Source organism: Coenobita brevimanus, chromosome 98 (assembly GCF_032717465.1).
Source record: "Coenobita brevimanus isolate Jiangsu-jjx chromosome 98, ASM3271746v2, whole genome shotgun sequence".
NCBI lineage: Eukaryota > Metazoa > Arthropoda > Malacostraca > Decapoda > Coenobitidae > Coenobita > Coenobita brevimanus.
In genome coordinates, this window is record NC_137051.1 from 4,234,795 (window position 1) to 4,260,000 (window position 25,206).

General features: G+C 42.2%; 1 protein-coding gene across 2 annotated transcripts in view; it reads right to left on the reverse strand.

Moving 5' to 3' along the window:
- The window catches only part of Orp8 (Oxysterol-binding protein-related protein 8), a 234,742-nt gene that overhangs the window by 88,177 nt on the left and 121,359 nt on the right, over window positions 1-25,206 (reverse strand). Inside the window, exon 1 of one of the 2 annotated variants that reach the window (XM_080283822.1) lies at window positions 14,079-14,135. The exons of the other annotated variant lie outside the window; for it this stretch is intronic. Coding sequence (XP_080139948.1) covers window positions 14,079-14,106 — 28 coding nt within the window. The 5' untranslated portion in view covers window positions 14,107-14,135. Of the gene's footprint in view, window positions 1-14,078; window positions 14,136-25,206 lie in introns of those variants that run through there. 2 annotated transcript variants of the gene reach the window in all.

Genomic DNA, 25,206 nt, shown 5'->3' on the forward strand with positions numbered 1-25,206 from the left:
TGTTTAAGACACTCCGACCTCGATCACCACCACCACCACCACCACCACCACCACCACCACGAAAGCGTGATGGAAAACAGGGTTAATGGTAAGCAGGTGAGTGCGGGTGCCAGCAGGGTCGGTAGGTCGGTAAGTAGGTAGCAGACAACCGAGAAGGAAGGCAGACAACTGGAGAGCGCTGGGGAGGTGGGCAGATAGGTAGAGAGTAATGGGCAGATAGGTAGAGAGTAATGTAGGCTTGGCTGAATAACAAAGAATATAATGGATAGTGGGAGGGTAAGTTCGATGTCAAGCAGAAGTGGTAGGTAGGCAGGTAGGTAGGTACGAAGGTAGGTAGATGGGTGGGTAGGAAGCTGGGTAGGTAGGTTGGTAGGTAGGTGGTAGGCGTATGGTAGGCTTCCACTCGTTTCTGGTCATCTGTTGGTCACTCTGTCTGCCCACATATCCGTTCTTCTCTGTCCGTCTGTCTATTTCGTCTATCGGTCCGTTATACTTTGTGGGTCTGATCTGTCTGCCTGTTTGTCCAATCAATCTGTCCTGTAAGTCTATGTCTGTCTGGCTTTGTCCCGTCGGTGTCTGTTCAATCTCCTCTCTCTCTCTCTCTCATTTACATACTGAGCATACACAAAGTCCAAACAGATCACACACACACACAAACAGCCTACCGTCAGTCAATATTCTTCATATATATAAGCACACAGCATACGTACAAAAGATACTTTCACACACAGGGTATTAACAGCGCTACTGAACACACACACGAGAGAGAGAGAGAGAGAGAGAGAGAGAGAGAGAGAGAGAGAGAGAGAGAGAGAGAGAGAGAGAGAGAGAGAGAGAGAACGGTGAACAAATGAAGAACATATTTCTCTTTCCTCTCATCCAATACTCTACAGCTTCATCAGGAGTGTAGGGGCCCTCGGCTGTGCTACCGTATTTAGTCCTGACATTTAAAGCGAGTGAACAGTCGCTTTACCACGAGCGTCATTATGTGAGAAAAAATTCCTATCACCAAACAACTCTCTCTCTCTCTCACATCCATCAGAACATCTTAATCCATCTGACCACCAGGTGTCCCTTTGGTTATACGGTTATTATCCATCGGGGAAAGAGTTTACTGCCCAACAAGAAATCATTTGTCTTGTCACTAAATGCCAAATTACCTAAGGCCGTGCTACATCAAGTGAGTGGATGGAAGACGCCCTAAATAACATATACTGAGGAGATGCTACAGGGAATATAAAAGTACATGCATACACATACACAGATACCAATTAAAAACAAATCCACATACGTATAACGAACATGCAGATCAAACATTACACATCTCCTGACCAAACACACACACACACACACACACACACACACACACACAAATGTAACTCAATACCAGGCTGGCACTCACAAGGTCAACAGTGTGTGTGTGTGTGTGTGTGTGTGTGTGTGTGTGTGTGTGTGTGTGTGTGTGTGTGCGCGTGTGTGTGTATTCATGTCCTGTGAATACTGACAACTACTGTGCAACGCAACTAAATATAACTATTTGGGTAAGTAAACTCGGCCATGTGTGTGTGTGTGTGTGTGTGTGTGTGTGTGTGTGTGTGTGTGTGTGTGTGTGTGTGTGTATACGTAATGGATCTGCATGGAATATATACACGTATAGGAAGTGTGCTTTGTAAATGTGTATATAAAGCATTTCCAGGTGAAGTACTTTGTATGTGCGTATATGTACTGTCGCTGGAAGTACTGCATGTGTAGTGTGTACGTACTAAATTTGTGTACGTAAGGTATTTGTGTATGTACAGTATGTATGTACGTGGTCAGTGCACGTAATGCATGTGTGGCAAATACGAAATTCATGTATGCGTCGTGCATTAATTTGTGTTTACGTATTGTAAGCATGTGTTGTCACTTAGTTTACATGGTCGATGACTCCTGTAAATGAAACGACTGGAGGAGGAGGAGGAGGAGGAGGATCGTTGAGGCCGTTAATTGTTTTAAAAGATATGAATCATCGCGAGAGAGAGAGAGAGAGAGAGAGAGAGAGAGAGAGAGAGAGAGAGAGAGAGAGAGAGAGAGAGAGAGAGAGAGAGAGAAATACAAAATTAAAAGATGGAAAATAACAATAAAGAGGGACTTATTAAAAATACAGGAATGGAGGAAGGGAGGGAGGAAGGAAAAAGAAAGAAAGAAGGGAAGGAAGGAAGGAAGAGATGATAAGGCTGGGAAGGGAAAACGGTTGAGTGATACACAAGCACAGAATTAACTTATAACGTTCTAGGATATATATTTTTTGTTTTCTTGCTTTATCCAGACGATGTTATTCAGTTTATTTTCAAACTAGGTTTGACATAAAATCGCCTGGTAGCAGCAAGAGCACAAAAACGACACTGATTGAAGAGGCTACAAAAGAAGCAGACAAATACTACAGTAATGAGAAAAAAGAAAAGGAGATTGAAAGGATCAAAGAATATGGCAGAAAATGTATATGAATGGTTACAAACAGGGGAGAAAGATCGAAGCAGAGAATATGAAAAATGAATTAAAAGGAGAAAATGTGTTAATGAAGGTGGACATTGATTCTGTATCGATATGACGTCCGCTGCAGTGCCGGACCTTCCCCTCGGAGGGAGTGATAACCAGAAATAAACCTTCAACCTGTCTGCCATGGACAAAATGGTGCCTGAAATTTGAGAGTGGTGCATGTGCATTTCGAAGTGATATACAATGCGTTACTCTTTTTACTCTAACCTGGCCTAAAACTGTCATCTATCCGTCTTAAACAAGGAGATGTAACATGAGGTTAGCAGAAGATTATGATGCCAGTCATGAAAAAGTGCTATGGACAGGATGCAGAACCATAGTGTTGTCTTAGTCTGCAACTAAGTTATGTGAAGTATGCTGCAAAAGGACGAAATCTAGGACAAGTTAAGGTGAAAGAACCACAGCCTTTAATGTTATATATAATTCCTTCTTTATGCTGTATTAACAGACACAAAAACATGCATATAAATATGAAGTTACTGGACAACATTTCCGAAATAAACGATGCTTTAAAGAATATTGACGGAGGTGTAAATACACATTTTAGTAGCTTTGGAGAAGAAGCCGATAGTTGTAGCGAGGTAATGGTGGTAGACAGGAAAAGTGATGGTAGATGATGTTGCCAGATCCACCGAAGCGACAGTGATAGACAGTGCTGGTTGACAGTGTTGGAAAATGTTCGTAAGTTACGCATTGTTAGTAGATACTGATGGACTTTGTTGAGCAAAGTTACTTGAATTTTGCTGAGAGATGGCGGCAGGCAATCCTGCATGCTAGTGGTATGCACGGCTGGTAAACAGACAATGCTAACATTAACAAACGTTGACTGAAAATGTTAGGCAGTGTTCGTTGATGGTCACTGAAAAGACTGTATTACAGAGAAAGATGATAATGTCGGCAATGTTATCAAATTAAATGTTATATAATGCTGGCAAAAGTATTATGTAACAGGGGTGAATAATGTTGGGAAGGTTAGATGTTCATAGATACTGTAGGGCAATGTTGGTAGCGGTGATTGAAAAGAATGCTAGAGGGCGACTGGTATTCCACGTGCCGTACTATTAGTACACTACTACTACTACTACTACTACTTGGCATTTAACCACAGGAGGAGGAGGAGGAGGAGGAGAGTAAGGCAGATGAAAGGAGAGAGCGAGGAGGGGGAGTACAAGGGAGAAAGAGGTGAGGAGATGGTGATGGAGAAATTAAAAGCGTAAGAAGGAGGAGGAGGAGGAGGAGGAGGAGGAGGAGGAGGACGAAGAGGAGGAGGAGGGGGCGAGAGGTGAGGGGAGATAAGTGACCACGAGGTTACCAGTGAACGTGTATATTTATAAGCTAGTGCCCCCTACCCCATTCCCCTACAACCTTCCAACACACAACCGGGATGGCACGACGAATAGAGCGATGGTGAGGGGAGCAGAGGGATAGCGGAAGACAGGGGGTGGATGGCGGGAAGGGAGGGTGAAAGGAAGAGAGGGGGGGTGATGGGAATATGGATACGGGATAATAATAGATGAGAGAGAGAGAGAGAGAGAGAGAGAGAGACTGCAATGCTGAAAATGAAAAGAACGAAGTGACGGAGAGGAAAACAAAAAAGGCAAGAGAGGAAAGGAACTGAAAGAGCAGGAGGAAGGAGAGGAGAGGGAGAAAGAAAAAATAAGAGGAAGAGTGAAACGAAAGACAGAACCGGCAAGATTAAAGGCAGGAGAGTGGCAAGAGAGAGAAGAGTAAAAAAGGGAGGAAGAGAAAGTGGTGGCGGTGGTGGTGGTGGTGGAGGAGGAGGAGGAGGAGGAGGAGGAGGAGGAGGAGGACGCCAACAAATATATTTCTGGTTCGTATCAAGGCTGCTAACAGAGTAGCCTGTAGTATATACAATACTGGAGGAGGAGGAGGAGGAGGAGGAGGAGGAGGAGGAGGAGGCATAAAGGAAGAAACGGAGAAGACGAGGAGGAATATTAAAGTGAATGAAGAGGACTAAATTGGATAAAGGTAGGGGAAAGGAAGGGAGCGATGTAAAGTGATAAATGAGAGAGGGAAATAAAATGTGACGAGGGAGAGGGTAATGGACGGGGAAAGGAAAGAATGAAGATAACAGGGACATTCATACTAATAAAGGAAAGGGGAGTGGGTGAAGGAGATGAGGGGGAGAGGAAGAAGGATGGAAAGGACGAGGAAGGAGAGGACGGGAGAGGAAGGCGGGAGAATAGATGGTAAAGAAAGAATAAGAATGAAGATAAGGGAGTAAAATACACAAATGATACAAAGATAGAGGGAAAGGGAACGGAGGCGTGGAATGACACGGAACGAAGGAGAAGGAGGAGGGAGGAGGAAAAGATAGAGATGGATAGATAGATTAGAGAGAGAGAGAGAGAGAGAGAGAGAGAGAGAGAGAGAGAGAGAGAGAGAGAGAGAGAGAGAGAGAATGGGGAAAGGAGAGGGGGTGAAGAGGGGACGCAGGGAAATGGAGAGAGACAGTGAAGAGGAGGGGATGGTGAGATGAAAAACGTGGACAAATAAACAAATACAGGGGAGGGAGAGACGAAAGGGAGAAGAGGAGAGAAAGGGAGAAGGGAGGGGGAGAAGGGAGGGGGTGAAGAGGAGGGAGAGGCTGAGAGGGTTAAGAGAAATAGGGAGAATGTACATAAGAGGGTCAAATAAACTAATAAGGAAGGTGAGAGGGAGGGAGAGGAGAGAAATGGGGATGAGGGAGGCGGAGGAGGGAGACAAGGGAGGGGGAGTTGGAGAAAGAGGGGGTAATGAGGGAGATCTCGAAGACGGGGACTGGGACAAAATTTGAGGTGAGAGATACAGATAGGTAGGGAGAGAAGTAAGAGGGAGTGGGATGAAGATAGGGATAGGAGGAGGAATGGTAAAAATGGGGGGGGAGACAGACAAGGGGGGAGGGGGAGACGAACAGTGCGTGGGGAAAGACGCGGAGAACGAGAGGAAGCAGGAGGTGGGGGGGGGGGAAGAGGAAAGAGGTAAATTGCTAATGACAGAAGAGGGAGGAGGATGGAGTTAGGGAGAGCAAAGTGATTGAACGATGGACACGAAAGAAAGGAACAATGAAGCCTGAACAACAACGGAAACATTAATCTCTCTCAATATTCTCAAGTCACAGCCGTGAAGAAAAAGAAAGAACGACCACCATGCAGAAGCTGAAACTGAATTATTAGCCCGTTTACTGACATTTTTAAAACGATGATACCATTTTCATTTTTATTTTTGCTACTGTCAGACTTATTTATTCGGCCACGGGGCAACTTTTCGAGATTACATACAGCCTCCAGCCCACAGAGCATGGGGATGTCTTTTTCATTTTAACTTTTCCATATGTCGACGATTTTACTCAGATAAATGCCCACAGAAGTAAAAAAGTTGCTGCATGATAGTATTATGATACCAACTCTCACTCATGGAAGCGAAGCTTGGACCTTGATGGAAGGACGCAAGTCAAAGAGTGGAAGCAGTGGAAATAAGGCATTTGAGAGAAGCATGTGAAATTAGTGCGTGTCCACACGTGTGCTGCAACAAGTGATGGCAACATGTTAACGACACAGTAGCGAACACGCTGCAAAACATGCTCGGAACACCAGCGTCCAGACCATATGGACACATCGCATCACCTTTGCACCCAGTAAGTTAGAGTCTGCGCCGAAACATGTCTGCATACATCTGTCCAAATACTGCTGCATAAAAGTATCCAAACATGTTGCCAGCTGTGTTGTTAACACTATCTCGAGGGCACGTGTGGGCGCGACCTTAGAGAGAGAGACAGACAAATGAGGAAGTGAAGGAGTGTTGTGGTGTGGCTGTGGATGTGGTGGAAAGCGTTAGGAGATATATAATGAGGTGGTTTGGCCATGTGGAGAGGATGGAGAGTGAGAGACTAACGAGGAGAGTGTATGTGAGTGAGGTGGGGGGGAGAGGGTGGGGGAGGCCGAGGATGAGATGGAAGGATGAAGTGGAGAGGTATATGAGAGAGGTGTGTGTGTGAACTGGGAGGAGGGCAGTGAAATGACGGGGGACAGGGCGACATGGAGGCGATTTTTTTGTGGCCATCCCCTTACGGGATTAAAGCGTCTGGCTACAGAAAGACAGACAGTTAGACAAAGTACTTCTACAACGGGGGATTAAAGGACAATCTTAACCCCTTGAAATTCACGAAGTTTTTTTCTTGCTATTTCCACACTATTATCCTTGATACTTTCTTTTTTATTTGGAGGTTTAAAGAAATCGTTGAACAAAATCACAAGGCAGTAACAAGACTAAAAATCAAAGTTAGCCACCAGACTGAAGGGGTTCATATGCCCTTTCAATACCTACGAACCGTACTTTTCCTAAACCGAATAAAATCGTCTGGAGGCAGCAGGAATGAAGTATGTAGGTCAGCCGGCTTTAATAGAATCAATTTGGTGGTAAAGTCAGAGAAAAATGTAATCGTGCTGAAAGGGTTAAAAATGTGTGTGGGTATCAAAACACCTGTGGGTCTCTCTCTCTCTCTCTCTCTCTCTCTCTCTCTCTCTCTGTCGCATCTTAAATAATTCAACCAGCAACGAGGCAGAAATATCAAAGTTGTTTTATATCTACTCTTATGTGTTTCAATAATGATGCAAAATAAAAATAAAGCTGGGTTTTGCATTTTCTTTCGTGTTCTCATGTTTAAAAATACAGCTGTAAACAATGTAAAGATATATACAGAAATATAATACCCTCTTCTGTTTATCCTACTTTACGTATCAAATAACTGTTTGTATCAAATAATTATAAGTCTTCTTTCTTTATCCTTCCTTATGAATCAATTATGATAGTATTTTCTTTATGTATCAAATAATTATAATAATCTTTCTTTCTTTATCCTTCTCAGTGTGTCAAATAATTATACTTCTTCTTTCTTTGTGCTTATTTATGTATCAAATAAGTACAGTAATCTTCTTTCTGTATCCATCTTTATATATATCATGAAAATATAATCCGTCTTCCTTTTTTATCCCTCCTGCTGTATCAAACTTCAGGTATAAATCAGTCAGTCCGATCCCTGAGGCCCAAGTGTCCTCCCACACACCACCCAATGACGCCAAACACCCTCATATATTTATCGTACCCTTACCTGAGAAAGTGTAAGAGTGACGTAAAAAAAATGGAAAGGGAGGGGGATGTATAAGAGAAAAGATGACGGTAAATAAAATGAGAAGAAAAGTGGAAAGGTAGAAAGGTGATGGAAATGTGAGAAGAGGAAAATTAAAGACAAAAACAGTAGGAATGAGTATGAAGAAAAAGGAGGAGCGAGTAAAAGAAAAATGGAAAAGGAGAGGTAAAAACGGGGAAGTGAATGTGTAAAATATGAAAAATGTACGAGGCTGAGAAAGTAAGGTAAAATGTGCTGGGAAAGAGATACATACGTGGAAATGGCAGGAGAGAGTAAAAGAAAATTGAAAAGGGAGAGGTAAAAAGGGGAAAGAAAAATATACGAAGGAAAAAAGAAGGGAGAGTAAGAGTGTGGAAAAAGGAAATTGTAAAGGGGAGGGGATGTATATGAAAAACAGTAGGAAAAAATGATAATGAAAAAGGGAGTGGGTGTATATGAAACGAAGAATGAAAACAACACAAAAGAGAAATAAAATGGGATAAGAGAATGGGCAAGGGTATGTACAACAAAAGTGAAAGGTGGATAAAATGAGCAAGGAAAGGGATGGGTGAACAGGGAAGGGGAAGAGAAAGTTTGAGGAAAAGAGCAATGGAAAGGAATGGGTGAACTGGGAAGAAGAGAAAAGAGGAAAAGAGCAATGGAATGGAATGCGTGAACTGGGAAGGAAAAGAGCAGGAAAGAAGCAATGAACAGGGAAAGGGGTTTATGTGAAAAGAGAAATATGTGATGAGGAGCAAAAATGGAAGGAGTGAAGAAAGATGGGTGTTAGGAATATGGCAAGCTGTGATGTGATGACGGGTGAAGGAGGAAGAGGAGGAAGTATGAAGAGGAGAGGGGGAAAGAGGAGGGGAAGGATGAGAAAGACAGAAGAAAGAGGAAGAAACAAGATAAAGAAAGGAAAGTAAAGGAAGAAGGAAGAAGACGACGACAAAATAAGAAATGAGGCGAGAGAATGGAAAAAGAGAAAGAAGAGGAATGAAAGAATAAGTGGGCAGAGCAAATAAGTGAGTAAAGGGGAAGTAGGGGAGAGGAAGAAGAAAAATGAGAAAGAGATGAGAAGGATAAATTATAAAGAGGGAATAAAGCAAGTGTAAGAGAGAAGAATGGGAGAGTGAATGAAGAGAAGAATAAGGAGAGAGAAAAAGAAGACAAAAGGAGTAAACCAATAAAGGAGGGGAGAGTAAGGGTGAATGAAAGGGGAGAGAACAAATAAAGGAAGAGCGGGGTTAAGGAAAACGAGCGAAAGTAAGGAAGACAGGTAAATAAGTGTGTGTGTGTGTGTGTGTGTGTGTGTGTGTGTGTGGAAACCCGCCAACACGTCCACAATGACTCTCCCCACCTTGCTGTCGCCACACACACACACACACACACACACACACACACACACACACACACACACACACACACACACACACAATTACATCACTGGCTACGTACTGCATTACATACATACAAACACAAATCACATACATAATACACATAAACACATATACTAACGTCAAATACAAACAATACACATACTGTAGACACAATGAACATACTGTAGATTCAAACACCAGACATCTGAAAATACATTTGGAACACCACGACACTATGAAAAAAAAAAAAAAAAAAATCAGGAAATAAACTTAAACAATCAAACATTACAGAAAAATTACTGGACAGACATTCATATTTTTTTGCAATCATATACAGCATACTACACATAAAAAAAAAATAATAATAAAAAAGACGAGGACCAAAGTCTCGAGTACCGTGGCCAAAATCATCTAGGCCGGTGACCGTCCGACGTCCCTGGCACCGTTTACATAACAGGAAAAAAATAAATATATATAAATAACGACCACCACTTGGCTTCGAACCGTAGCGCGATACAGCACGGCCTTACCCATCTACAGACTCCTATTATATTAGCTATTGATAAAAGACGTGATCCTTTATTTATTTATTTCATTTTAACAACTAATCAATTTCATACGAAAGGAATAGTGACTTATAAGCTGCTATAATTCTTTCATTAATTATGCATATATGTGTCAGCCAGTGTGGTAACCGTCTATAATGACAAAAGCAAGGGATATCATTAACTAAAGAACATACCATTAACTCCCTCTCCTAAACTGAATGAAATTAGAGGAAGAACAAAAGGCAAGGGAAGCTTCTGTATTCTCCCTTTTCTTCCTGGGAAAAAATTCATCGATAATTTCCCTTATATCTAAGATTTGAGTTGCAGAAAAAAAGGGACAATTCTACATTCTTTTTGTCTTTCTTAAAAAAAAAAAAAAAAAGTTATGAAAGCTAGTTCATCGGAAGTTAACCACGAGTTTACTTGTATGTATTTGTTGGTCCTAGCACGAGTATTATTTATTTAATTATATCTGTTTACCGTCTTATGGCCTCCAAAAATTATGGCGCAGGTGTGTGTGTGTGTGTGTGTGTGTGTGTGTGTGTGTGTGTGTGTGTGTGAGAGAGAGAGAGAGAGAGAGAGAGAGAGAGAGAGAGAGAGAGAGAGAGAGAAATAATAACCTACTAGTTTTAGCACTGACATGTATATCTATATTTAATAATACTGTATACACCACGACCCCGCATGTAAAGCCAGTCTCAGTCATATACAGCTCTTATATATACGAGTACTGCTACGTCATATACACTAAAATTATACAGGCGACAGTGCTACCGATTCTCTCTCTCTCTCTCTCTCTCATGCATCACACACAGCTCTCATTTCAGTTACAATGCTAATACATATTCATACACTAAGTGATATATGGTAATGGAGGAAGAGTAAAGACATGACACTTGCTTTTGTTTTCTTAATGCTGGTTTATCAGTATGGCACTCACATACACCTTAACACACTACAAAAACAATATAATTCTCTCTTAATATGCACAGCTGTACAAATATACATACTTTTATATCTATTAGTGTCTACACCGATTACCGCGTATATCGATGGGCATACATCCCAGTATATATATACACACACACACAAATTTATGCAGTCAACGCATCTTACTTTACACATACATACATCCATTTTATCACAATGCCCTGATCTTCAATACATACATACACCCTATCATTACACACACACACACACACACACACACACACACACACACACACACACACACACACACACACACACACACACACACACACACACAACACGCTGTACATCAACCCCTGGCTGATGGGATGTACATGCAGTGAGAGGCCAGGAAGGATGCTGTCATTCACACCATACTGGATGAAGCCAGAGACGGCCAGCATAGGCACGTTCTCCAGGTGCCACATCAGGCTAACACCTCATTAATTAATCTTCGCATATTACACCCTACATTCCTTTGTATGCATTGGAAGCTTCGCAGGGTGAAAAACAATGCGTCATCGTAGTGAAGTGGTACATACACGCCAAGGCAAAAATACATATTCATCATCATGCATATATTCTGCCTTAAAACACCTGCCGGCACTACACAAGCCAGCACTGTTTCATAGTGTCATTATGTACAAGCTATACAGTAACCACCACCCATACAGACACGGGATACAAACTTCACAATACCAATACCACATTCCTCCCACCATATACCAGCTATATCATATTAATGCAATACCACACCTACTGTGCACTTTGGCCTGTTGCTACGGGATATATTCTCGCATGTAGAGTTCATACGTATAATCCAAAATTAATGATGATAATGATGATGACGATGGCTACTTAGCACCTTAATTCACCTACACTGCTTATGTACACTGTGTAGGTATACATCTTATGTACACTGTTTAAGTATACATCTATACTAGATACAACACAGACAAAATACTACACACAGAATAATTCTACAACATAAACACCTATGAACACTACACACACACCTATTACCCCTCTTTCCTCTTGCATCCTCTCCCCCGTCTCTCTCTCTCTCTCTCTCTCTCTCTCTCTCTCTCTCTGACTTCTGCTGATATACGACACACAACATCTGTCTGACACTGACAAACACACCACCTATTTCATCCGTGCTGTTCTTGGTGAATGGTTTAAATAAAAGCATCACCACGCCCACAACACAACACCCATCTCCACAAGGTTATATTGTTTCGGCTATGTCCCACCGCCCACCATTCTCCCCGCCCATCCTGACCACTCCTTTCCACCCACCCCACCTTTTATACCAAGGGTGCCGTGTGCTTCCCTTCTTGTCTTGGGGAATGTTCAGTATTAAACCATCTCCGCTGCCACACAACCCCCAACCATCCCAGCCCATCCCGCTCACTCCTCTCCGCCCACCTAAATATCTTGGCCTAACATCTACAGCAATATGACTCTCTCTCTCTCTCATTCTGGCACAGCTACACTACTCAATCTGACAAATCCTGCAGCTGAGACACCGAGACAACTCCATATGACACCCATTTGACATGACACTGACACCTGGCAACCCTCACACTGCCACCGTGAGATTGTCTGGAGGTCTTGGCAACACACACACACACATACACACACACACACATGGTCACATGTACACACAAACTCATTCACCTTCCGCCCATGCACGCACGCACACACACAAAGACACACACACACACACACACACACACATGGTCACATGTACACACAAACTCATTCACCTTTCGCCCACGCACGCACACACACACACACACACACACACACACACACACACACACACACACACACACACACACACACCAATCAACAGCACTCCAACACTTCACTTACAAGCACACTTTAATTAACTCGTCAGCACACAGAGCACACACACAAATGCGCCTTTAGTACACCACGAACCCGAAGACGCATCACCCCACCCCACCCACTCAGCGCCAAGACGTCTTTTAGGTATTTCATTCTATATCCAGACGATTTTATTCAGCTGAGGATATACTGTTCGAATGGAGAGGTTAATAAAGCCCTAGTTAACCCCTTCTGGACTCGATATCTACCCTGAATTGAATAAAATCGTCTCATTAACAGTAAGAAAATAAAAATGGCACCCTCGGCTTTAACGGACCTCCTTTAGTAGGATGATGCTGGCTTGTATTTATTCTGGCCACCTTCCGACGATTTCATTAAGACCAGGAAGACCCTCTATGACTAGGGTCTATTCAACTAACTAAAAGAAACATCGTCAATCCTATCAGCCCGAGGACGTTCTTCGTATTATATTCCTACCTCCTGATGGTTTCACTCATTACTCGTGCTGGAAACATTTCAGGAACAGATGACAGACGCAGCCTTCATTAACCCCTTCGGTTTGATAATCCCTCCTTCATTTGAAGAAAATCGTCTAGATGGCATTTCCGCGGCAAATTACCTACCCTTACAAAGACGTCGGCTAACGTTAAATGAATTTATTATGCTCAAGAGAAACTCAGGGTTCCTAAAAAAATGTTAAATGTTATATAAATTTACGACTTGGACTAGGAGCCAAAGCTTTTTATTTATTATTTATGCATTTTACTTCAGCTTACGACGTACGATTTTATTCAGCTCAGAAACTAACCTCAGCTAAAGGCTTAACCTCTTCAATCCGAGGACGTATTTAATCTAGATTTGTTTCCACCAGACGCTTTCATTTAGTTTAGGCGAAACTTCCAGCAGTGAAGGAGCTGCTGTAGGTTATTCCAACCCTTTCTGTCGATATGTCGAGATCCGCTCATTTCGAGATATCTGAACATACTGGAGGTCATATGCGGAGGGATACACAGAGTAAGGAAGAAAGTTACCGAGTTGATCTGTTACTTACATAAAGAAATGAAAGTTAGCTTTTATAATATAAGTGAGTTGGACAGGCATGGGGCAAGTGTGGGTTGACAGACATGGGTTACGTGCCCGCAGTAATGGGGAGGGATGCAAACAATTATTTAAGAAAGAAGCAACCACTGAAAGAGGGATAGCCACCCCTATCCACTACACACATACACATCAAAACTGTCCCCTACGCAAGGAAAAATAAGGCCCCTATACCAAGTCAGCAGCTGATAAGGAAAGACTGGAGTGAGTTTAGCACGCCCAGCCTTTGGGAACAGAATTTTGCAAAAGACGTCAAAGATTTGCTGAGATAATAAATAGGCCTAAATGAGTTGTGTGTTACTGAAAATTAAAGGATATTCTCGTGGAAGATTGTGGTGCGCTGAAATGTGGAGGAATCGAGTTTTTGTCGTCGTAATAAGAATAAAAAAATAAAGTAAAAAATAAAAATGATATGATATTAAAGACAAAGGTAAAACTAGAGAAACAGACACGCACAATCCTGAGCGGTAAATAAGACGCACACAACATAACGACGCAATACATACACAGACACGCCCACAATTTACATACACACGTGCACACACATAAGCGAAGCCACATTACCTTGCCTCATCACAAATCCTGGCAGCATTGTGGTAGTGGTGGTAGTTGTGGTAGTAGCGGTGGTTGTGGTGGCTGTGGGTGGTAGTGGTAGTGATTGCAGTTATAGACGGTTAGTTTTGGTAGTTCATTGTGGTAGATGGTGGTTGCTATGGTGATGGTGGGTTATGGTGTTTGTGGGATGATGGTAGTTATGATGCGGTATTGGTAGTGAGGGTGGTAGTTAGGATGGTAGTTAATTCCTGTACCTGAATAAGATGGTGGCTGTTACGGTGATGGTGGGCTATGGTGGTTGTGGGATGGTGGTAGTTGTGGCAGCGGGTGGTGGTGGTGGTAATTAAAGATGGAGCTTAGTTGGTAAATGACTGTGATAAATGGTGAATGCTCGGGTGTTGGTGGGTTGAGGTGGTTGTGGGGCATCGTGGTTCTGACCGTCGCAATGGTGGTGGTGATGGTAGGAAGGGTAGGGATGGTTGCTAATAGTGGAGGATGGTGACTGCAAAGGTGATGGTAGGCTGTGGTGGTGAAGATATTGTGGTTAGGTATGGTAAAGTAGATGATTGTAGTAGGCAGTTGCTTAAGGTGGTTGTGGGATGTGGTAGATGTGGAAATAGCGGTGGTAGTGACAGGTGTGGTGGTAGTAGAGGTAGAAATGGTGGATAACTGATTAGGACTGAGGCAGTTAACAGTTGTGGTGGTGCTGCCTGTGGAGGTGGTGGTAGTCATACGTGTGAATGGTGGTTGAAATGGTGGTAGACAGTTGTCAAAGTTGTGATGATGACGATGACGACGATGATGATGATGATGATGATGATGATGATGATGACATGGTAGAAATTGTGGTAGAAGGTTTTTATAATTGTGATGATGCAGTTGTGATGATGATGATGATGATGTGGTGGAAATGGTGGTAGAAGGTTTTTATAACTGTGATGATGCAGTTGCGATGACGATGATGATGTAGAAATCGTGGTAGAGAATTTTATAGTCGTGATGATGCAGTTGTGATGATGATATGATGGTGGACGACGACGACGACGACGACGATGATGATGATGGATGATGATGATGATGATGATGATGATGATCATGATGATGATCATGATGATAATGGAAGCAAAGGTCATAAACACGATAACAATGACAAAAATAAACCATAATATAGTTATGAAGAAACCGAACGAAAATTAAAAAAAAAATTAAACAGAATCAATAATAACACTACGATAACAAGGGCGACAAAAAATAATTACAGAAGTTACTATTTTACACTAATAACTATAATAACAAAACAGATAAATTGAAGGAATGGATACATAGGCATAATAACGGATATGAGAGAGAGAGAGAGAGAGAGAGAGAGAGAGAGAGAGAGAGAGAGAGAGAGAGAGAGAGAGAGAGAGAGAGTGCAGTGTGAAATAATATTCAAAGATAAGGCTGATACCAATGCAGGGCAATAAGATAAGGATACACACAATATGGCCTCAGAATTGATCCATAATGCAGAGATAGTAAAGATAACGATGATAGCCTCGATAACGAAGATATTGAGGTAATTAACGAAGATGAAGATAATAAAACAGTTCTATCGACTAAAAAATGATGCAAATAACGATTATAAAGGGAAATTAAACTTTTCCAATAATCAACAAAGATGGAAATAACGATGGTGTGGGATCTACGCTGCCCTGATAACGAAGATATAGTAACACTGAAACTATGGATAGCCGTACTATACCCACAAACTACTGCAATACGATATAACGGATAAGAACTCAGATAGCAAACCCACTACAGATACCGTACACAGGCCGCCTCTAGATAAGAAATAATGACCAAGCCTCTACATAAACCTTAACGTCTGACTGATAACCGGGCAAGGTGAGATAAGAGATGCTGCACAGGACTGACAGGTTCGTAGAGCGAGGTTTTAGAGACAAAGGGAAGTGGAATATCTGATAGAGTGAGACAGTCTGGTGAGATGGGAGATACCCGGTAGTGGTGAACTGGGGTGCAAGAGTAGTGGGGTTAGGAGGTTTGAGATACATAACCACAACACCTAAAAGATAGCGAAGATAACCTAGCGAGATAAACGATATAGATGAACTGAACATATATGATACTAGAATACGTAACTTGTGGGATGAGGATACATACTGATGACCACAGTATCTGGCAGATAACAAAAATAACCCGACGAAATAAGATAAAAGGGCGGACACTGGGTTAAGCATGGTTAGATTACAGATACTGATACCCGAAATACGTGATGACAGAGTTAACGAAGATAATCCAACCGGATACAACAAACTAAAGGCCAGATAGAATGGTGAAGTTATAGATACTGATAACCACACTGCGTGACAATTAGATAACGAACATAATCTGGCGAGATAAGAGATGTGGATGAACTACCATGATGAGATGAGGCTATCAGGATACAGATAGTACCAATACCTGATAAATGATGATAACACTGATAACCTGGCCAGATGAGAAAAGACAGGACACTTGGATGAGACTGACGATGTTATGGACACTGATAACCGCAATACATGGCGATAAGAAAAAAACTGATGAGTATAAGATAAAGAAGATAACGCCTACAGGACGCTCGCAAGATCGTCTTCCCTATCAGTTTATATCTGCTTAGGGCTCGTTAATATTCTGTATGTTATTCTGACTATTCATAGCCACATCTAATAGTTTAGTGATAAAAAGGGAATAATCAAGTGTATTATACATGATACAAAGCTAAGGAAATGGTACGGCACTGAATACGATGAGGTGAGGTAAGACGATGTTGATGATAGTAGCACTAGAAGTAGCAGTACTGTAATAATAATAATAATAATAATAATAATAATAATAATAATAATAATAATATCAAAATACCGTAACTACACTATACAATAAATAATCAGATTATAATAGTGACAAAAAAAGAAAAAAGAAAATAAGATATAAAGATAACCACAACGGGTAACAACAACGCTACGAGTAACTGCAATATAACTGATTATAAAGATTACTAACTACCTAAAGAAAATGACACGAATAATAAGGTAACCGCAATAAGAGAGCGTAAAGATAACGACATTAAAAGTACACAAATAAACGCAAACAAATATGACCAGGAAGAAAAGGATTTGTGCAACAATGAAATAAATAAGGCGCCATAGTGTAATACGACACTGAGGTAATAAGTGAAAAAAAAAAAATAATAATGACACAATATGGCAAATACATAACGATACAGATAACCACAAATAATGATGACACCAAAAATAATCAAATAACCGAAGTAAATAAAATCTATTGATAAAAAAATGTGATACTAATGATGACAATAGATAAAAATTAACCTCAATAACTGATAATGACGGGGAAGCACAGTTAGTGATAATTATAATAACGAACGCTATAGGAAATGATAACAGGAATAACGACAGAGATGTCACTATATACAGATAAGTGGAATAAGTGATGAAGACACCGATAACCGCAAAAAATGAAGATGATGACACCATTTAAGATAACCGTAATAACTGAAGATACCAACATCAAAGATAAAGTAACTGCAGATACGATAACATCAGAAATAACATACAGCATTGAGGTAATAACTGATAAGGATGACACTAGGGATGCACAAAATGATCATAATCACTAATAACAAAACTGAAACCCGCAATAAGTGAGGACAAACACTAGACACAAATAAGAGTAAAATGTGATCACATAACACTGGATATGCATTAATAACCGAAAGTGATGAAAGAGAGAACACCAATTCGATACGCATACCAACCGCAATCAATAGTGACAACAACACGAAATAAAGCTATGTGTGATGATGGACATAACACTTTGATACAATGATAAACAGGACGACCGCAGTTAGTGATGATAACACAAGAATACAGACAGCCGCAATAAGTGATGAATGATAACACGGATACATAAAAAGACCGCAATCTGTGAAAATGATAACGTCAGGAATGGATAACCGCAATAGTGTGATGTCAGCTACCAACACCAGATACACATAACCACCATAAGTGATGATAGATAATTCAATACGACAGCAGAAACACATGACCGCAATGATAGATAACCGCAATACATGATGCCAGGTAGGAACACGATGCACATAACTGCAATGGGTTCACGACACAGATAAAGAGATAACGACAACTGATAGCAAAGATAAAGACAATAATGATGCACCTCACCTATGCCACATGAGAACACTAGATGCACGTAACCGCAGTATGAAAATTATGACAAACACAATAACTGACTGACAGAGAGACACCAATGATGCACTCAAATAACCTTGAGATAAGATGCAGTGGTAGATAATACAATAAAACACTAATGTAAGAAAAACTAAGGCGGTGAAGGGAGGGGGCGGTGGTCTTTCCCCTGCCAAAGACACCGAGCAAGTGAGTGAGTGAGTCAGGGTACAGCAGACGGGGAGAGAGGGGATGTGGGGGGGGAGAGAGGGGATGTGGGGGGGAGTGAGGGGAGGGAGAATAGTGGGGAGAGGTGGGAAAGAGGTTGTAGGGTGTGATGGGAGTGGGAAGGAGAGCGGGGGAGAAGAACTGAGGAAAGATGGGGAGGAACGGAGAAAGAAAAGGATATGAGAGAGAGAGAGAGAGAGAGAGAGATTATTATTTCAGTTACATAAAACGACATGTGACACAGACCTATTGGCCCCAGCGAGATGATCCGACCTTATTAATTAGAGATCATATTCCCAGGCTATTATTAGTCTCTGTAAAAGATAGGAATTCTCTCTCTCTCTCAGCCATCCCCCCCAACCCCCACCCCCCCCCAAAAAAAAAAAAAAAAAAAAAACCCAGGATAGTCACCCAAAACGACAGGAACAATTCTGATGGGAGGAAGGGAGAGGAGGAGGAAAGGAGGGGATATGGAAAGCGAGCAGTTACCTAACCTGTCCTATCCTAACGTAATCTAATATCCAATCCTAATTCCAACTAACCCACTCATACTTAACCTAACCTAACAGGGGGTGGAGTAAGCAATGATAGAGTTATGAAGAGAGAATGAGCGTGAGAGGGCAGAGGGGAGACGGGGAGATTGAGATAATGGTGCCACATGAGAGTTGGGGTGGAGATGGGGAGAGGGGGGATGTGTTGAGTTGGGGGGAGAAAGGGTGGAGAGGGTGCGATGTGAAAAGCAACGAGAGGAGAGGACGGGATGTGAAAGAAACGAGGGTGTGATCTGAGGGCAAAAGAAGAAACGATGACAATGTGAGGGAAAGGGGAGAGGGTGGGATCTGAAAGGCTGGGGATGGGATAGGAGGGAAACGGTGGGATCTGAGAGGAAACAAGGGGACGGCGTGGAATATGAGGGGCAGGGGATGTGAAGGGAAGGGAATGTGTGTGTGTGTGTGTGTGTGTGTGTGTGTGTGTGTGTGTGTGTGTGTGTGTGTGTGTGCGCGTGTGTGTGTGCGCGTGTGTGTGTGCGCGTGCGTGTGTGTGTGTGTGTGTGTGTGTGTGTGTGTGTGTGTGTGTGTGTGTGTGTGTGTGTGTGTGTGTGTGTGTGTGTGTGTGTGTGTGTGTGTGTGTGTGTGTGTGTGTGTGTGTGTGTGTGTGTGTGTGTGTGTGTGTGTGTGTGCGAGAGAGAGAGAGAGAGAAGGGGGGGGATATACGAGAGGGGAATGAGCTGAGGAGGACTGAGCCAAGAAGGGGAGGGGAGGGGAGACCACGATGAGGAAACGTAGGGGAGGTAAGAAGAAAGTAGCCAAGAGAGGTGGGGAGACAGAAGAGAGAAATGAGACTGCGTAAAACAGAAAGAGGGGAAGACGTAAGAGGGAGGGAAGGGGAGAGACGGGAAGGAGAGAAGGAAAGGAGGGGAAGGGATAGAAGAGAGGGGAAGCGGTAGAATATTAGAGAGAGAGAGAGAGAGAGAGAGAGAGAGAGAGAGAGAGAGAGAGAGAGAGAGAGAGAGAGAGAGAGAGTCTGGCCTGAAGGTACTGGGGAAGAAGGGGGGAGAGGGAACGTCAAGACCTTCACTTCAGCTGCCCTTGACTCTCCCCTCACTCCCTCCCCTCTCCCTCCTCTTCCACTCACACACACACTACTCTGTATTCTCCACTTTCCCACTCCCATCTCACTCATTTACAATTCTCTCTCTCTCTCTCTCTCTCTCTCTCTCTCTCTCTCTCTCTCAATGTGAACAGTTTTCTTTATCCTCGTTTAATTTCCCTCACTTCCTCCTTTTTAGCTTCCCCCTCCATTTTTCAACAGATTTTTTCTTTTCTTCCTTTCTTACACCTCCTCCTCTTTTTGTTACCGACCCTCAAACTCCCTTAAGGTACCATATTTTCTTCACTATCATATTACATTTCCTTCTTTCCTCTTACTTCATATTCAGTCTCAGCGGATTCTTTGTGACACCACTAGCCATCGACGCCCCATTTTCTCCCAGAGCCATCAAAGAAAACGACATCGGGTTGACTCAACTGTTTAGGACCAAGAACTATTGCTTAATCGACACTGTTCACCAGAGTATTTGGGCTTGTACCAAATGATAAATACATCTGAATTTATATAGCTGCCACTTGATTATGGACATACTTGCTTGGCCTTTAGCGAAAACGTGGGGCTTGCACTCATTGGTATACTGTAGAATCTACGGTAGTTTGACCTCAAGATCGGAACATGGGATTCGGCGATGGTCTCTTAAGTACTTCTCTTGTAACCCCTTTTCATTCAACAGTAATGCCATCGTTTTGGCCTCTACTATCTACATCCAAAATTTCTGAAAGGTTAAATCAAACTATTTTCAAGGAATAAAACGTTATTATTTTTCTTTTTTTTAACGTATCCTTATTGTAACAGCCATGGATAACTTGACCAGATACTAGTAGAATCTAAGAAAATATTTTATTACATCACTCATCCACTTGTGCAGTTACTCTCTTACTTTCCTGACTTATATATTCAGTGATCTCCTACTTCCCTGTAATTAACCTCTTCAACCCGTGACGGCGTTAGACTTAGGGGGACCTTTTTTTTTTTTTTTTCTTTTAATACATCTCAACTTTGCCCACATCTTTTAGACCTACATCGGTGTGGTGTGTTCGAACTTCACACAAATGGTGGTGCTTTAGGCTCAGTGTTTTTTCTACCAACATGTCCTTAGGAGCTCCTATTCACAACCCTCACTACAACAGGTTGGGATGTGCGGATCTTAAAAGTGAAGCGTCATAATTTTATCAAGTTATACATTCTGCTCCTTTCATTGCCTTTATATTCTACTGTCTTTATACGCAACTCGTAAGTTTTATAAGTAATATGTAGCCAACTCGCAAGTTATACACTCAATTCGTAACTTGTAAGCACCACTTAATTTATAACGAACTCTAAATTCACATATACCTTGTTAGGCTTACAACCACCGCCTAATATATCTGCAACCGGTAATTTATGACACACCACTAAATTAGATCAACTGGCAATTTCTAACTAACTCGTAATATGTAACCACCTAGCAGTTTCCTACCAATTCGTAATTTATAACCCAACTGGTAATTTACATCCACCTGGTAATTTTAGTCCTAAATGGTAATTCATAACCGACTGGTGATTCATAACCAATTGGTAATTTATAAACTCGTAATCTGTTTTAAAGACTCAATTTATAACCAACTCTTACGAAATAAATATTTTTCAAAATGATGTGTTAAGCAGCACTTTCAATTAATGAGAAATTTGTGGGCAACTCATAAACAGTTCGTGCTAAATATTATGTCCAATCTATTACCGCAATGATGGAAATAAAAAAAAAAAAAAAAAAAAAAAAGGAATAGAGAAAAAAGTGGAAAAACGAGGCCAGGATGACGACGACGACGACAAGGACGACGACAAGGACGACGACGACGACGACAAGGACGACGACGATGATGAAGGGTAAAGAAAACAAACGGAGAAAGGAACCACGGAGAAGTAGTCTATCAGAGAGGAACCAACTAAAGAAAACAGCGAGAATCAAACTGGGAATAGAGAGAGATCTGGAGATGACCAATATGTCTACGGAGAGATGGAAATGTAGAAGTGGAAAGTTGCAAACAGATAATGATATGATTGAGAGAGAGAGAGAGAGAGAGAGAGAGAGAGAGAGAGAGAGAGAGAGAGAGAGAGAGAGAGAGAGAGAGAGAGAGAGAGAGAGAGAGGAACGGGAAGAGGAATAAAGTAAGAGAAATGGAGAAGAACGAAAAATGTAAAGGAGAGAAGGGAGGGAAAGGCAGGAGCTGTGAAGAGAGGGGAAGTGCCAGGACGAGACATATAAGTGGAGGAAAGGAGGGAATATCTGTAGGGGGGGAGGGAGGAAGGGAAGGAGGGAGGAAGAATATCTGTGCCTCTCTTGTTATCCCTTCATTCCAACCGTCACATTCTCTCTCTCTCTCTCTCTCATAAAAAGAATCTTATCTTCCTTTTCCCCCCCTCCCTCCCATTTTTCTGTCTTTTTCGCTCTCCTTGTCCTTATTTTTTATCATTTCCCCCAGACCCCCCCAATCTCTCTCTCTCTCTCTCTCTCCTTTAACTCCATAAAACCACGGCTCCCCTCCCTCAATTTACACTATTTCAAAAACGCAAGCATAAAAACACAACACGTCAGCAGCACGCGCACATGCACGCAAAGAAACCCACACGCGATATATACACACGTCAGCTCACACACACACACACACACACACACACACACACACACACACACACACACACACACACACACAAAGCAATATACATCTACACATGCCGAAACACTGGTAACCATAGGCACATGTACACTCACTAGCACAAAAATCCCACTTTCCTTAGCGCTCTCTCTCTTACACACACACACACACACACACACACACACACACACACACACACACACACACACACACACACACAATGTTACGTCAACACACCAAAATCAGGCCACAATCTAGTGCTGTCCTCTGTCCACACAGTCCCTAAACCCTATGTCAATAATGGCTACGCTGCTGTTACTCCTCCTCCTCCTATTACTACTACTACTGCTGCTACTACTGCTACTCCTACTACTACTACTGCTGCTGCTGCTACTACCACTACTACTAATATTACTTTCATCATCATCATCATCATTATTATTATTATTGTTGTTATCATCATCAACATCATCATCATCATCATCATCACATTATTATTATTATTATTATTATTATTACTCACCCAATCCAACGTTGCCCCATGAGGAGCGTACGAACCCGGGGCTAGGCAAGTTGGCCCTGACATTTAAGATGAGAGTGACCAGCCTCACTCATCCCTGAGTGACATTACTTGAGCAATAAACCGCAACCAACCACTGGATATAAACCTTCACCGGCTCAATCCGATTGAAGCGCTGTAATTGCCCACTAAACCACCAGGCGCCAAAATTTGGTTATATGGTTACCACCCAGCGTAGTAAATGGTTTCCTGGTGCACGGGAAACCATTTGGCTTGTCACTCAGTGTAGAGTCACCTACAAGCAGAAGGACAAGGAAAGAATGAAGGAAAGAAAGACAGAATGGGAGTGTAAAGTCACCCGTAGGCAGAAGGACGAGGAAAGAATGAAGGAAAGAATAACAGAAGATGGAAGGAAAGAAGGATAGAGAGGAAAGGGCAGACACCCGAGAGCAGCACTACATAGTGTGAGTGGATGGTGAGCGTCCCCACCTACCACTATTATTATTATTATTATTACAATTATTATCCTTGTTACGAAATATCTGCCTGCACTTTCAGCTGCCGGGGACGTGGCGGTGGGTTTCGCCGCTACAGGAGCACTAGAATGACCAAGCCAACTCAGATGATTTTAATCTGTGCGCGCACACACACACACACACACACACACACACACACACACACACACACACACAACTAATAAATTTAAAACTCTTCGCAGCCTGTAACCCATATTTCACTCAACCTAGCCACTGCAGACGGTAGCCAAATTACCCCAACTGAGAACATCAACCTGGACCAGACTAGAAATGTCCGTTACTGAATCCCCAGTTGGTTGCGCGTTATAACCCTATGTCGGTTCCGAGTTTTGTTATACATAAAAACTGTATGTGGGCAGTACAATAGATGCTCTTCACTCAAATTATAAACATTTCCTATATTTCTACCACTACCTGGCTAAAGCTTCGTTAAGCTAAGTCAGGCTACGTTACAAGTTTGTCATTTTACGACTTTTGACACTGAGACCTACAGGGATTCACACTTAATGAGCGCCATGCTTTGCTGGCCAGTGATATGCAATTTTGACTCACTGTTGCTATTTTATGAGTCTAGTGATATATATACATATATATATATATATATATATATATATATATATATATATATATATATATATATATATAAAACACACACACACACACACAAACACACACGGAACATTATGGTCTGGGCCCGGTCCCGTAGAGATACATGGGTGAGGTACGGTGAGCAATACAAACATACGAGTATATGAAATTTCCTTATGCCGGCAAACGACCCCCCGAGAGAGTGTTAAGTGGTGCTGGGGGAGGGAGGTGGGGGAATGATTTCCTCTTCTTCTTCACATTGCTCCCTCCCCACAACCTTTTCTCCCTACTCCCCACATTCATCTACTCTCCACACCCCTCCTTCCATCCTCCCCGCTCTCCACATTCCCCACCCTTCCCTTCCTACATTCTCACTCCCAATATCCTCCCACTCCCCACGTCCTTCCTTTCCCACTCCCCACACCCCTACACTCCACTCGTCCCCACCACGGAGGGCAATAAAGCTGGATGAGTAGCCCGCCGGTAAAGCAGTCTGAGTGGCCACATCGCTACCCGCCAAGTGTGAGCACTACCAATGGATTGCATGCATACTTCTGCAATGTCTGAATGTATGACTCACTGTGTGTGTGTGTGTGTGTGTGTGTGTGTGTGTGTGTGTGTGTAAAGAGTATACATTTAAACACATCGGTGTGTAAAATTTATATACCGGTATGCGAATTTATCTGCGTAAGAACTATGCGTGTGCACATACCTGTGGGTAAGCTCACGTATTGAATCTCTAGAATGTATGATCCTCCAGCAGTGAGCTCGGGC